Source organism: Cervus elaphus, chromosome 20, assembly GCF_910594005.1.
Source record: "Cervus elaphus chromosome 20, mCerEla1.1, whole genome shotgun sequence".
Taxonomy (NCBI): Eukaryota; Metazoa; Chordata; class Mammalia; order Artiodactyla; family Cervidae; genus Cervus; species Cervus elaphus.
In genome coordinates, this window is record NC_057834.1 from 104971361 (window position 1) to 104984714 (window position 13354).

General features: G+C 39.8%; 1 protein-coding gene across 4 annotated transcripts in view; it reads right to left on the reverse strand.

The window, feature by feature from the left end:
• Window positions 1–960: 960 nt before the first annotated feature.
• Window positions 961–13354, reverse strand: part of NFIA (nuclear factor I A) — a 396317-nt gene continuing 383923 nt past the window's right edge. For all 4 annotated transcript variants that reach the window (XM_043877837.1, XM_043877836.1, XM_043877838.1 and 1 more), the window contains one exon: window positions 961–8356. In XM_043877837.1, coding sequence (XP_043733772.1) covers window positions 8339–8356 — 18 coding nt within the window. In that variant the 3' untranslated portion in view covers window positions 961–8338. The remainder of the gene's footprint in view (window positions 8357–13354) is intronic.

Consider the following 13354-nt stretch of genomic DNA (forward strand, 5'->3'; position numbering starts at 1 on the left):
TACAAACCACCCCAGCTCCTTTCAACTCTCCCAGTACCAGTCACGCTTTACTGCCTCTGAAGTGCTGGTACCTGTGGCTGTGTCCCCCTTGAGGGCCCAGCATCAGCTGCCCACATCCTCTGAGAGGTCTGAGTAAGGGCCATGTGGTGACTCATGAGGGCCTCACAGTGACTCCTCTCAGCAAAGATCCAAATATCCGTAGGGTGTCCCTCCTTGGAGCTTCTGGTCTGGTAACCCAACCTTTCACTTTTGTTTCTTTAATTCCAGGGGTAGTGGCTGTTGGAAAAACTGACTGGACCCTTTTCCCGGTTCCAGACTGGGCCTTAACTGATACACTATCTAAAGCACTGACTCAATGGACATGAATTTGAGCAAACTCCGGGAGATAGTGGAGGACAGAGGAGCCTGGCATGCTGCAGTCCATGGGATTGCAGAGTTGGACATGACTTAGCAATTGAATAACAAGAAATCTAGAGCACTGAGAACAGTCTCAAGCACACAATAAGCACTATGTGAGTGTGAAGTTTTGCATCTGTCTAAGTAGGTAAAAAGGGTTTCCCAGGTGGTGCAGTGGTAATGAATCCGCCTGCCAATGCAGGAGATGTAAGAGACAAGGGTTTGATCCCTGTGTCGGGATGATCCCCTGGAAGAGGAAATGGCAACTCACTCCAGTATTCTTGCCTGGAAAATCCCATGTGCAGAGGAGCCTGGCAGGCTACAGTCAATAGGGTTGCAAACTCTCAGACATGACTGAGCACACACACACACACACAAATAGGTAAAAAAGCCAACATGGCTCACGAGAACCCTGTGGAGGGTGCCTGACTTCTGTCAAGGATGATGCAAGCGACAGGTACAAAGACTGGCTGTCTTTAGGGGAAACTCTGATCCACACGCATAACTATCACTCAAATGTCACCTTCCAGGTATGATTTAAAGCAAATGATGACACAGCTTCCATAGCATTAGCAATTTTTTATTTTCCTTTTTTGTTGCATAGGAAATGCAGTACTTGCTTCCAGTAATTGTATTGTAATGTGAGAAGGTGGTAGCACTAATGGTTGAATACAAGAGTTAAACTAATCCACACCAGCTCAAAAAACCTGTGGAGATTTAGTTGAATAAGAATGGACGCCCACAGTGATTCTCAACCAATTACAAATTTTCACAGAACACAGTCAAACTAAAAGGGTAACTATGAGAGTCAATACAAGTATACTAGAGGCACAGGGGGCCCGGCTCATAAAAAACAAATGTCAAACCAACTTATTAACACGGGGGGTGTTCAGTTTCACAACAGATCTCTTATCATTGGAAGTGTTTAATCCCCTTCTCCCACAATTTGAAATGAAAAAAACAAACAGAAAAAAACCCCAAAAAACAAAAACGGAGATATCTTGAGCAGACAGATTTCCAAGGGTGCTGGGACAAGTCCCCAGTGAACTTTGTTCTGGTAAGAGGTCAGGGCTGCAGGGGAGGGGGGTCGTGTATTTGCCTTTGAAAGTCTACCTTGAGGACCTCCTAGAATCTGATAAACCTCGAGCTCTAGGTCAGGCCAGTACCTCAGCAGTGATGCTAGCAAATGCCTTCACAGTGCAGAAAGGCAGTCGGAGACTAGGGAGAAAGTGCACTCTTTCAGGCCTCCATCCCAACGTAGCCAGTGGCCTTGTGACCTTCGGTTGAGATGTTTGAAAAAAACAGTGTTGTTATAGACTATTACTAAAAAAAAAAAATTAAAAATAACACAAATAGAATCAAAAAGGGAAAAAAGCTTCTGTCATTTTGAGAAGCTGAGCATAAAAACAGCAGGAAAAATAGCCCCATTCATTGGACACCGTTTGTCCCAGAAACCACCATGGAGACACAAGTTCACATCGAACACCCTGGGGGTATTCTCCACTGTGAAGGTGGTAGGGTTGGATTAGTGGTGGCACTTTCACCATATACTCTTGCGGTCCAGACACACTTTGGAAATGGTGTGTTTTGAATTGAATAGCATCAGGAAATGTGACGCTCCTGTGGGAACTCACGGTGTCTGGCATTCAGGCAAAGTCCTGCCCCTACATGCTGCTGCCTCCCTTGTTACCATGCTCAAGGGCAGGTGGCCCTCTCTTATCTTTTTGAGCATTTCTGAAATCTGCTCTCCATTTCCCCATCCCCCTAATTGATTATAAAAGGGGAATAAAAGGCAGATCAGTGCTGGCTTAGGGAAAAAAAAAATGAGATAAAAGATTTCATTTGGGAAGCAAGTCATTTCAAATTTAGACCAAAAAAGAAAAAAAGTTATATTAAAAGAAAAAATCCCGTGTTAATAGCCAATTTCTTTTTCTTATGAATCGGGCCCAAAGTTTGTACAGAGTTTTATTTTTGAAGAAAATATTGCAACTGTGCATGAAACTAAATAGCCACGTGATTCTGTAAAGACTTTTTTTTTTCATTTTTTTTTTTCTTTTAATACGAGGAAGTCTGGTGTGAAGACGGATCAAGCATGGGTACCTGGCTGAACATTGTCCACTAAGAAAATGCTTCAGTATCGGCAAAGCTTCAGTCGAGGGTGAAGGGAAATGTCCCTCATTTTGAAATGTCCTCAGTGTCTTCAGAGCAGAGTTCTTGAAATTCAAATGGTTGTTTTGAGACAAAAGTCTTGCCAGGGACTGATTTCTGAAATCAAACACCCATGCTTGTCCCCTAGGAAAAAGAAAACAAAAAACAAAAACAAAAACACAAGTAATACTGAATTTAAGTAAATGTATACCTCCAAAATACTGAAAACTGCCGAAATCAAGAAAAGACAGAATTTGCGTTCTCAGTGAAATACCTTTAAACCTAGCTGACAAGAACCAAGTCAGAAAAAAAGACTAACATAATCTTGAGTAATATTCATACAGTTCACTAAGCATTATGGAATAGCATGCATTAATATTGTTCGGTTATTTTACATCACCTATACCAGAAGGTCCTGACTGACAGACAGCGAAGGCTACCGGTGTAGAAAAATCTTACTTCAGAAGAGCAATATAATACAGATTTCACAGGCACTACATTTTAATATATCAGGTATTATGCTGGTTTTCTTATAATTCTTTCTGTCCTAAAGCTGGCATTATAACAATGACCAAAAAGGCAAGGATTGAAGTAAACGGAAAGTAGATACCAAAGTTGATATAGTTTTTTTCTTCAGATAGATTAGTGCATAGTTCTCATGCAGATAAACACTGCTATGCATTTACACTGTTGGAAAGCAGAGTGAATTGAGCCCAAGTTGTCACATTTGTGTAAATCATTTTGTCAGCCTGTAATAGCACCATGTAATGGATTTGCATTAAACATTAAATTGATTTCAGGATTGGTGACACAGTATTCACTACAGTTAAGTGCTATGGAATAGCTTCAATGTTACCTGCTATATATCAAAGCGATTTTCATCCCACTGCTTTTTTATTGGAAAAAATAAAAGGAAAACATACACGACACTAATTAGACGAATGCACAGCCTTGGACGTGGAGAAGGCAGAGCGGGTTTACTGTCAAACAGTAAATACATGCATTGACTTCAGGACGAAAGTGGCCTTGGAAAAGCTGATTTGAATGAAAGCTGTGCTGGGGGCAGTGCAGCTTTCTGAGACTGTCTTAAGTCTTAGGACAGGTCTCGGAGGGTGGGTGGTGAGGTGCCACTGAAGCTCTCCGTACATTACCATGCCAGTTGTGTTTTAAATTTGTTCTATGGAGGCCTGCTACCAGGAAAAAGAGACAAGAAGAAAAAGAAAGAAAGAAAATGAAAGAGAGAGAGAGACCACCACGACTATGGACAAAATGATACGTCCAGAGACATGATGCCATGTACATTAAATGACATTCTTAGAAACCCCTCCCCACAAAAAAAGAAAAAAACAAACAAAAGGAAAGCATTTTTTTTCTCAATCCAGATTTTGTAAATATGACACTGTAACTACAGAATTCAAAGCCTGTGAGGATAAGGACTTGAAAAGTGAAAGACAAACTTTTTGAGACGGGGTTTTGCGTCTTCCAGTGGGCTGTCTGAATACTGTGACTCTGGGAAGTCTGGGTTCCTTTGCACTTCACCTGTTGGAAGGTGAAGAATACACGCTTCGGGAAGTGGACCTTGGCCCGCCTGTGGCCCACGCCTGGCTGTGGGGTGGGGGCGGGGAGGAGCTGACATAGTAACTGTCATGCCAGGGTGTGAAGAAACAGAAAACCTAGTTCAGACCTCAAAGGAAAGAAAAACGTGTGGGATGGAGAGAGTGGGCTTAGGAAAGAGGGCCTCTGCCCGTTAACGGTCAGACAAGTTTTTGTGGCAGGGGGATGGGCCAGAAGAAAAAAAAAAAAGGATACAGGAAAACGATATGATTTAGTGTTTGTGCCTCTGACTTCAGTTCCCAAAGAAAAAAATGGAGAGTTATTTGAGGGACTTATCTTTGCCAATATTGTTAATGCCATTTGAAGGGAGAGAAAAAATTCGAATGTGTCTCAGAATCAAGGGCTAGGCCTTCAAGTGTGGATGGCCCTCAGTCTGTCAGTCTACACACCCCAGGTAGCAACATCTTCCTCAGACATCTTCGCTTGACTTTGAGTCTAAAAAGGTTAAACACTCGTATTGTTGATGTTTCTTTTTTCCTGCTTGATCACAACTAAACTACAGTTTCCTGCTGCTTTCTGGACAATGAAACATGAACAAAAATATAACTTAGTGTGTTTAATACTTAACCCCTGTTCGTTATCACCCTAGACTGCCTCCCTAATGTTTTAAAGCCTTTAAAACATTTTTTTTTTCCTGCAAATCTGTTCAGAGTTCCCTAATTTTAGCTTCATCAAACTTAATACAACAGAATACCTTCAAAAATACAGCATACCTGTAACGTCCATTTACAATGGTTTTTCAGTAGACCTATACTTCTCAAGCATAGGAATATGCTATACCATTGAAAGAAAAAAAAAAAAAAAAACCAAAAAACTGTATTTAAATACTTACAAAAAAAAAAAAAAGGAAACAGGAAAGTTTTAAACTTAAATCCAGTTCCCAAAGGGAGAGGGGGGCGGGAAAGAAAGAAAAGCCATTCTATGAACGCTGCCTTTATAATGAACAATCAGAAATTTCACTAGGCTAATTTGACAGAAATTTTTCCTCATTTAAACAACATTACAAAAGTCCTGCATTATAAAATAGGGTAGAATAAATCAGTGTAATCGATAAAACTATACAACAATACAAATTACATGTCTTCTGAGTGGGCAGTTAATCTCTCTCTTTGCAGTCATGACTACAACATGCTTACTAAAAACAACTAAAACTGCCCAAACTATTGCTTAGTTTGTTTTGCTTTAAAAAAAGGGTGCAATTTTATTGTATATACAACCAATTTACTGGTAATACCTTGGCTTATCGCAAGGTTCTGACAAAATGTTTGTCTAGGCTTTTTTCCCTTCACTGTGAAGCACTGAAAGCTGCTATTTTTTTTTCTTTTTTTTCTCTTTTTTTCTTTTTTTAGTGCACATATGTCATAATAAAGTAATGCCCAGCTAAGTGCTATAGGGGAAGGCAAAGTATGCTGGCTGGCTAGAGGAAGTGACACCATATACTGACAATCACACCATACAACAGCGCCAAACGACTATTCAACCACTTATCAGACACATATGAAAATCCAAAATGTTTTATTTTATTTTTTTTTCCTTAAATAGAGATAACCAGTAAACAATTTTCAGAACTTGGAAGTTTAAAAACGTGCATATAAAAATGGGCATTATATACTTTGTATTGAATGTGGATTGACTGCAGTCTGCTAAGAAAAATGGGGTGTGGGAGCTGAAGAAAAGGGAAGTTGTCTTTTTTTTTTTTTTAAGGCTTGCTTGTGAAAGGAACAGTTGTAAAAACAAAATTGCTTGAAGCAGGGTCAGCTTAGTGCTTCACAGTTTGACTGCTTCTCTAAGAGGAGCCCTTCCTGCGCACGTGCATTCAAAAATCACAAAAAAAGTACAAAGACAGACACCTAAAACACACTGCGTCAAGTGCAGCACCGACTTTGGTCAAATAAAAAAAATAAAAGAAAAATTAATCATTGCTAAGCTTTTCTACACGATATAAGCAGGTATTGCATATTTTCATATATCTGGGGGCAGGGTCGGGGGGAAATAAAGGAAGACTCCAAATAAATTGTAAAATGCAGCAACATCCAAAATACTGATATTCTAAGCATCTACAGATCTCAGAATAGCACTGCCACTGACCACAGAGGACAATAAAGACTACTCCTATCTGCGGGACAACTAACTCTCTATTTAGTTCTAGATGTTGAAACTGACAATGGCTGACATAAAAGTCACATTTACAAAAAGTGTCTCCAAATGCTTGACTAGGGAAAAACCCCTTTCAATAGAGGAGCATGTGCAACAATTCCACAAATAATCGCTATCCAGGGCAAGGCACATTGATATGGAATTTTTGTTTTCGTGCAAATTAAGGAAAAAAAACAAAACAAAACAACATTGTTTCGGGGGGGAAAGATGAGGAGCAAAGTGTCTTCCCAAGAATTTCAGTTACTTGATTGTATAGGACAGTAGTAGAACCCTTCTGAAGGGCTGAAAAACATAGTTTAAAGGCAAGTGCCTAGAGTAGGGATTACAATATTGTGTCTTAATGCACTCTACTTTATCCTACATTAACTATATAAAAATTAGTTACTAACACTAGAACATGCAGAGACTTTCTCTGATCAGCAGGGCTCGCCAACCAGAACGTATATATATGTATAGTATAGGAAACCTTCTTGAAGTTGCATGGGAAGCAAAGGGGTGCTTCGCTGTCTGGTAGAAAAATCACTTGCACTTTTTTTTGTTATTTTTTTGTTTGTTTTTTGTATTTTTTTTTTACATAAGATACAGGACATTTGGGGGTGCAAACTTTTTTTTCCCTAACAAGTACCCTTGATCTGAATGGGCACCAGCATCTGTCTCAGTATTGATTTCATTATTATTATTAAAATTATTTTCCCATAGCCCAGTTCAGGGGCGCAAAGGTCTTTAAATTTTCTGGACAATCTCTGGAACAATGAAGTGTCTGATAACTGATAAATCCTATGTTGCCAGATACATGTAAAAATTTTCAGAATTGGCATAATCCATTCTAGTGACTTCTAGCTTATAAAATTAACAGATACCATGATTTTATTTTAGTTATGTGCTTTGATAACAGAAAATAATTAATTAGCATTTAATGTAGTTAACATATTGTGGTAAAAGCACCATTAGATTTGTTTTTTTGTTTTTTTTTTTTAAATTTTCCTTCAGTTTTTAAAGGGATACAAGTTTAACAATAAAAAACATAAAAAGCAAAAATAGCTCCCCTTTTTCTTGCAAGGCTGTTTTTTACCCCAATAATTTAGAGTCCTGGGGTGGAAGGACTTGAAAAACAAAAATAGAATTTTCAACAATCTCTATCTTACAAAGATATTTAGCTATCCAATGAAATTGCACTTTACTCAATTCAAAATTCGATTGTTTTGATTGATTCCTGTCAGTTTCTGTCAAAACAGACCATCTTCCCCATTTCCATGTGAATTTGTGTCATTGTTGAAATTGTTGAAAAAATGTTTTTTTTTTTTTTAAATGTAAGTGCAGCATTTCAAAACTTTTAAAAAACTGAATAGTAGTAGTAGTAGTTTGCCATTTTCGGAATTATTCTGCAACGTGAGTGGATTCACTGTCCTTCCGGGCCATGTTATCTAGTTAACGGCTGACTGCTGAACCAAACCAAACTAAAAGAAAAAACAAAAAAAGGAACATAACTGCGATTTCTTTTTCCAATATGTTACAGAAAAACATTGCCCTTTGACTGTCCCGTAAGTTATATATATTGCAGATCTCAGCTACTACAAAAGATTTAGTTCTCCAAGTGCCTCCTGATTGCTCAAAGAGGCTCACACCGGTGTGGGTAAATTCATGAAATACTGTGAAACAGCCGGGCTCCGTAAAGAAAGTGTGTTACAACAGGAAGTCAGTGAGCATGGGTAGACCTTCTCTAGCCACACTGCCTAATGCTCACGCAACCACGGAAACACTTCAAATGTTACAAAGCCCAACCATTTCCAGCACCATATGAGAAAATTACAACAGTTCCTAAAGTATTAAAAAAAAAATCCCAAAAGGTTATGGCCTTTGCTGTTGGACCATAATGCTTGCTGTTTCCATGTACAAGTTGATTTGATTCTCCCCTTCCAGTGACAGTGAAGTTGTAACCGCGCTGGGTTGAGGATGCGTCCATGTTACAGAGTTGAGAAGGGGTCAGGTGGTCTGTCTGGTGGATGGTGGGACGCTGCGACTTTTATCCCAGGTACCAGGACTAGAAGACAAGAGGAAAAGTGCAATTAGAGCTACAATTTGGAAAATAACACATTTTTACTGTGGCCTTTCCACTGGTGAAATCAAGATCTATGTTAGGGATAAAGGGGGGTTTTCACTGGTAAAAGTAAAAGAATGATGAATGGTAAACCTTAAGACTCTGAAACTGATCTTACTCTTCTGAAGTTGAAACTCAGTGTCTTTGTTGGGGGTTGCCAGTGTTCTGAGTGTAACTTGCACGACCAAGTATTTATGTCTGCTCGAAACACATACATGGTATGGGTGTTCCAATCTGGTGAGGGCAGCTATAGCAGAGCAGGAAGCTCGATCACCTGGTTTTTTTATTGAACCCTCAGTGCCTAGCTCAGTGCCTGGAATACAGGCTTCCAAACAAAGAAGAGTGGAATGAATGGAGAGTGGGTGAGGGGAGAGGTTTTGTATCATCATGGATGTCTTCTCTGATGAATCTCACAACATCTCCTTTTCAATGAGATGTTATTACAATGTTCTCGTAACAGGCACAGAGGATCAAAAGCGATAGAAGAGTAAACAGAGCTCAAGTACGGACAAGTGTTGTACCAAGAATCCTGGGTGATTTTGGACAAGTCATAGCATCTCTCTTCTACTCAGTCTCCTTAGATGTGCATGAAGTAGATTTTATGATGTAAAATGCTCCTCTCAGCTCAATATTTCTAAAATAAAATTTTAAAAAATGACATATAATCATCAACTGGTATCAAAGATTTTACCATAATATCCAAAGGAAAAAATGAGGCCACATGCACAGCCCTCATGCATGCTTTTGCTCATTTGACATTTATTTACAGCCTTGCATATAACTGCTGGACCCAGTTACCAGTTACCTTTTCCTTTCATAAGCCCTTAGGCGATTAGCTTTGGGCAATAGTCTGGTGATATGTCACTCTATATACTGGTACTTCTTTCTCTGTTAGCTAAACAAAGTGACCAATTATGGTTTAGTATCAGAGTCAGTTTCTCAAGTGAAATAAAAAAGTACATGGCTTTTGCCAACTTTTCTCCAGAGCTACCCTACCAAATTCACCACATTTATTCACAGAAAAATCATCAACCTCAAGCAAAATTAAATGCTTCTGAAATCTCTGAGCTGACACTATCAGAAAGGGTTGCATTTGGGTTGATTCAGTCAGATGAAGGCTCATCCGTGTCCAAGAGATTCAATTAGGTAAAGCAAGGACTCGTTTGATCCCAGGATAAATGGCAAAATGATAGCTACATGGAGGTTGGGATAAGATTTCCTGGTCACACAAGCTACCTTTGATTTCCAGAGGACTTGAAGGGAAAAAAAAAAAAACCTAAAGTCTAAACCGAAAAACTACTCATCCTGTATACTTTTAGATGTTATTCTTTGACCACATGCTTTGAGAAGCACAATAAAGCCTCTTGTGTCCTGAAAGGAAATCATCCTGGCAAATACACAGGGCCTAAATCGAACTGGACAAAAGAAAGAAGAGGGGGGAAGAGAGGAACCGGGAGGCAGACTCCAAACCGTATTTCTAGCTGGACTCCCGCATAGCTGACGCAGATCCGAGTTAGAGGCGAGTTCTCCCTGGAACCAACCAGTCTCAAACTTTGGATGCGGCGAATCACGCTGACAATGTCTGTTCTCACACTTTCTAAGTCAGTTGTGAAATTCCAGACTTTAAATCTGACGCTGCGTCGTAGTTCTCGAAGCAAGCGCCTGGGACCCAGTGAGTCAGTAGGGGGAGCAGTTTTCCATTCCACAGTTTCTGGACACAACCTCAGTGCACCACAAAAATCTGCAGTGCCTCTACACTTCTCTTAAAAAGCAAAGCAAAGGAAAAAAAAGTTTCTTCACACATCTTACTATTCAGTGTGTGCCTTGCCGACAAGGTTACCCCAGAGCAGCTCTGTAATCCTTCACTGAAATAGGCTTTATTGATTGCTCTGGTCTATTGTTCTCTTTTCAAGTCCCCCAAGTTCAAGTTCATCCTGGTGTTACATCATGTCTGGTTGCTAAGAGCAACCAGACAGACCCAGACGTGACTATCATTAGCAAGAAACCCTCCGCTCTCCTCCCACCAACCTTCCAGTGGCTCTGACGTAGCAGGCCCACTGCAAACACATTGAAGTATTTATTCTGCCTAATTTATGACCTACCCAGCAAGCGAGACCCCCACTCCAAAAACCAACACTGTTGTATATTTAATTAATCTGTCTTTCTCTGGCACTTGGGAAAGTTAGACAAAGGACTAATTATTGTGTTTCACTCTCCACACTTTTCTTTCGGGGGTGTGTGTGTGTGTGTGTGTGTATGTGTGTGTGTGTGAATATTTGCATGGGAAAGAAAACTACAAGGCCCAGCATTGGCTGTCCCCCCCGCCCCTTTTCTTTTTGCCCTATTGACATTTCATGAAATACTTTAGCTGCTTAAGGGAATTAGAAAAAAAATGCGATGTGAATGTTACTCCTTCTGAGTTGGTATTCAGTAACACAAATCAACTCATGACATGTTTAAATTTAAATGCTAACCACACACTCTCAGAGTTACTTTAAAGGTTAGTTTTTAATCAATAGAAGTTGCTGACTCCGGGTTTTTGAGCTGCGCAGTGCAGCTCTTGGGCTTTTGTCTAACGTTAAAGCTTTCAAACTTTTTTTTTTTCCTTGAGATGATTTTAGCAATGATTTGCAGACACAGAAGACTATTGTGCTCTGACCAGCAACATGTCACCAGAGGAGAGAGTTGCCCTGGGGTGGGGTGTCAATATGACTCCTGAAGGCCTGGGTTGGGGGTCTTTAATAAGCCGTGAAAAAAACTTAATTAACCCTTTCAGGCCCAAACCAAAACCTATTCTTAAACTTTTTCACTCCTGTAATTTGACCATTAGTCCTTATTTCAACATTACACTAATCTTCATGACAATTAACCCAGCTACTTGACCAAGGCTTTCCAGAATGGGAAGTCAGCTGGTTAGGGGAACTACACAGGGAATTTTTTTCCCTTTTGAATGAGGGCTCCTTGATTAAATCATTTATTCATAGTGATGGCAGATAAGCAACTATAATACTAAAAAATAGAATCCATTCATTTCATCAAATGTTCTCATGACCAGTTTGTAGCTGAAGACCTTCCTTAATTCCATTATGATGAGTGTGATAGTTGCACATGTCTAAGCCACTCGATTTTTAAAAACTTCCATGAACAATGAATAATGTCCAATGAACAAGATAATGTTTGGAAAAGCCCATTTTTCTCTTGTGACATTCTCTTACAAAATCTATAATTCAAGCAATGCAAGTTTCAAAACATTACTTGACGAATAATTCTGGGCATTTTCTTGTTGGGTCATACAAGAAAAATATGAAAGAAATCTGAGATTGTTAAATTGTTGGGGTTGAGGAGCAAATCACTGGGAAAATGTTGCCACATTAAACAAAATTCATTAACGGAGAGTCAAAAAATTGTCTTCAGATATTTACTAACACAAGCTTAGATTTCATATGGTTTCTGCCTTCATATTTTATAGCCCTTTAATCTAACCTACTGTATCCAGATGGACTACAAAGGAACCCCTTGTCCCTTATCTACAGTGAATTTCAATATTACAATACAATATCAGATGATGTTATCTTGATACATTTACATTAAGGAAGTAAACATAGAGCTTTGATCTATTTTTTCATTTTTTTTCCCTTGGGAACTCTCAGCTATAGTTGTTTTGGAGGTCCATAAATCCACACTCTCACGGAGGTTAGAGTTAGGGAAAATTACTCTGTTACAGCCACAGTTTCTACAGCTTGGGATGTGCTAAGATGGTGAGGAGGGGGCTGGAAGTGGGGCTGATTGTCCTCTCTCAGTGTTCAAGGTGAAACATCAAAAGAAATCTGCAGTCCAGGACCAGAGCTCAGCTTTCCTCTTCTCCAGTCAAATGAAGAAGTAATCTCATCAGGTTGGAAAGTGCTGACTAAGGATTTAATAAAGTGCCTGCAGATGTGGCGTCTCTAAGGTATTCAACTCATGTAATGCAAAACAGCTCCACACTGAATGTGCTTATAAAATTTCATTTAACCATTGCAGCACGACTCCCCCCACCCCCCACCCCCACTTTTTTCTAAGGAGTTTTATCACACATCCCACCCCTTAATTTACAGCTCCATGAAAGTTCGAATCCCATTCTGCCAGGATTCTGGAATACTCACAGTAGTCAGGTTTTATGAACCATAAACAACATCTATCCGGCTTCATCGTAAGCAGGAAGCCTGAAATGGCACTCGGTACCTTTGACGGTGGCAGTCTCTTTCCTCTCCTGAGGGGAGAGCAATTAGGAAACCGAGGCTATTTTCCAAAATTTGGTCATAAGGGTGCCTAAAACATGGTAGATGAAGACTCAATTTCTTTAGTTAACATCAAACATTCTAATGTGAATAATGAATTTTAAAATGGCTTTTATATGCACTTTTCACTAAGAGGGCAGGATGCATATTTCAGAAACAAAAGGAAATGCAAGTCTGTTTGAGATAGCTGTATTTTACTTTAACCAAAAAAAAGAGAGGGTGCTGCGGTGGGGGGCGGGGAGGGCGGAACAGACTGTGACGCAGCAGAATCTGTTTTTCAAATTAAAAAGTTAAACAAAAGGCCTCAAGGGCAAAGTTGAACACCGCGGAAGGAGGTTGTTAATGTGGAATCCAGAACTGGGTGTGACACTTTGCTTTCTTCTCCAGGCAAGGTGGGTTATTTCAGGACATTCACACACAGAGAGCAGAAACATGCAAATACAGGGAGGCCTCTGCCCCCACTTTCCACTCCTTCATACTCCATCAGCCCCTGAAGAGGATGCTGCCAACTAGCACTGCAGGAGTTGCGGTCAACATCTTGACTTCTCTCTGGAGGAGATGCTATCTCTGCTGGGTCATTAATCCAGTTAGTCATTTTTGGCTTCCTGTTCTTGTTTGGATGAGCGAAAGCCCACTGTTTAGTCCAAATGAGTTGTCCTTGGCA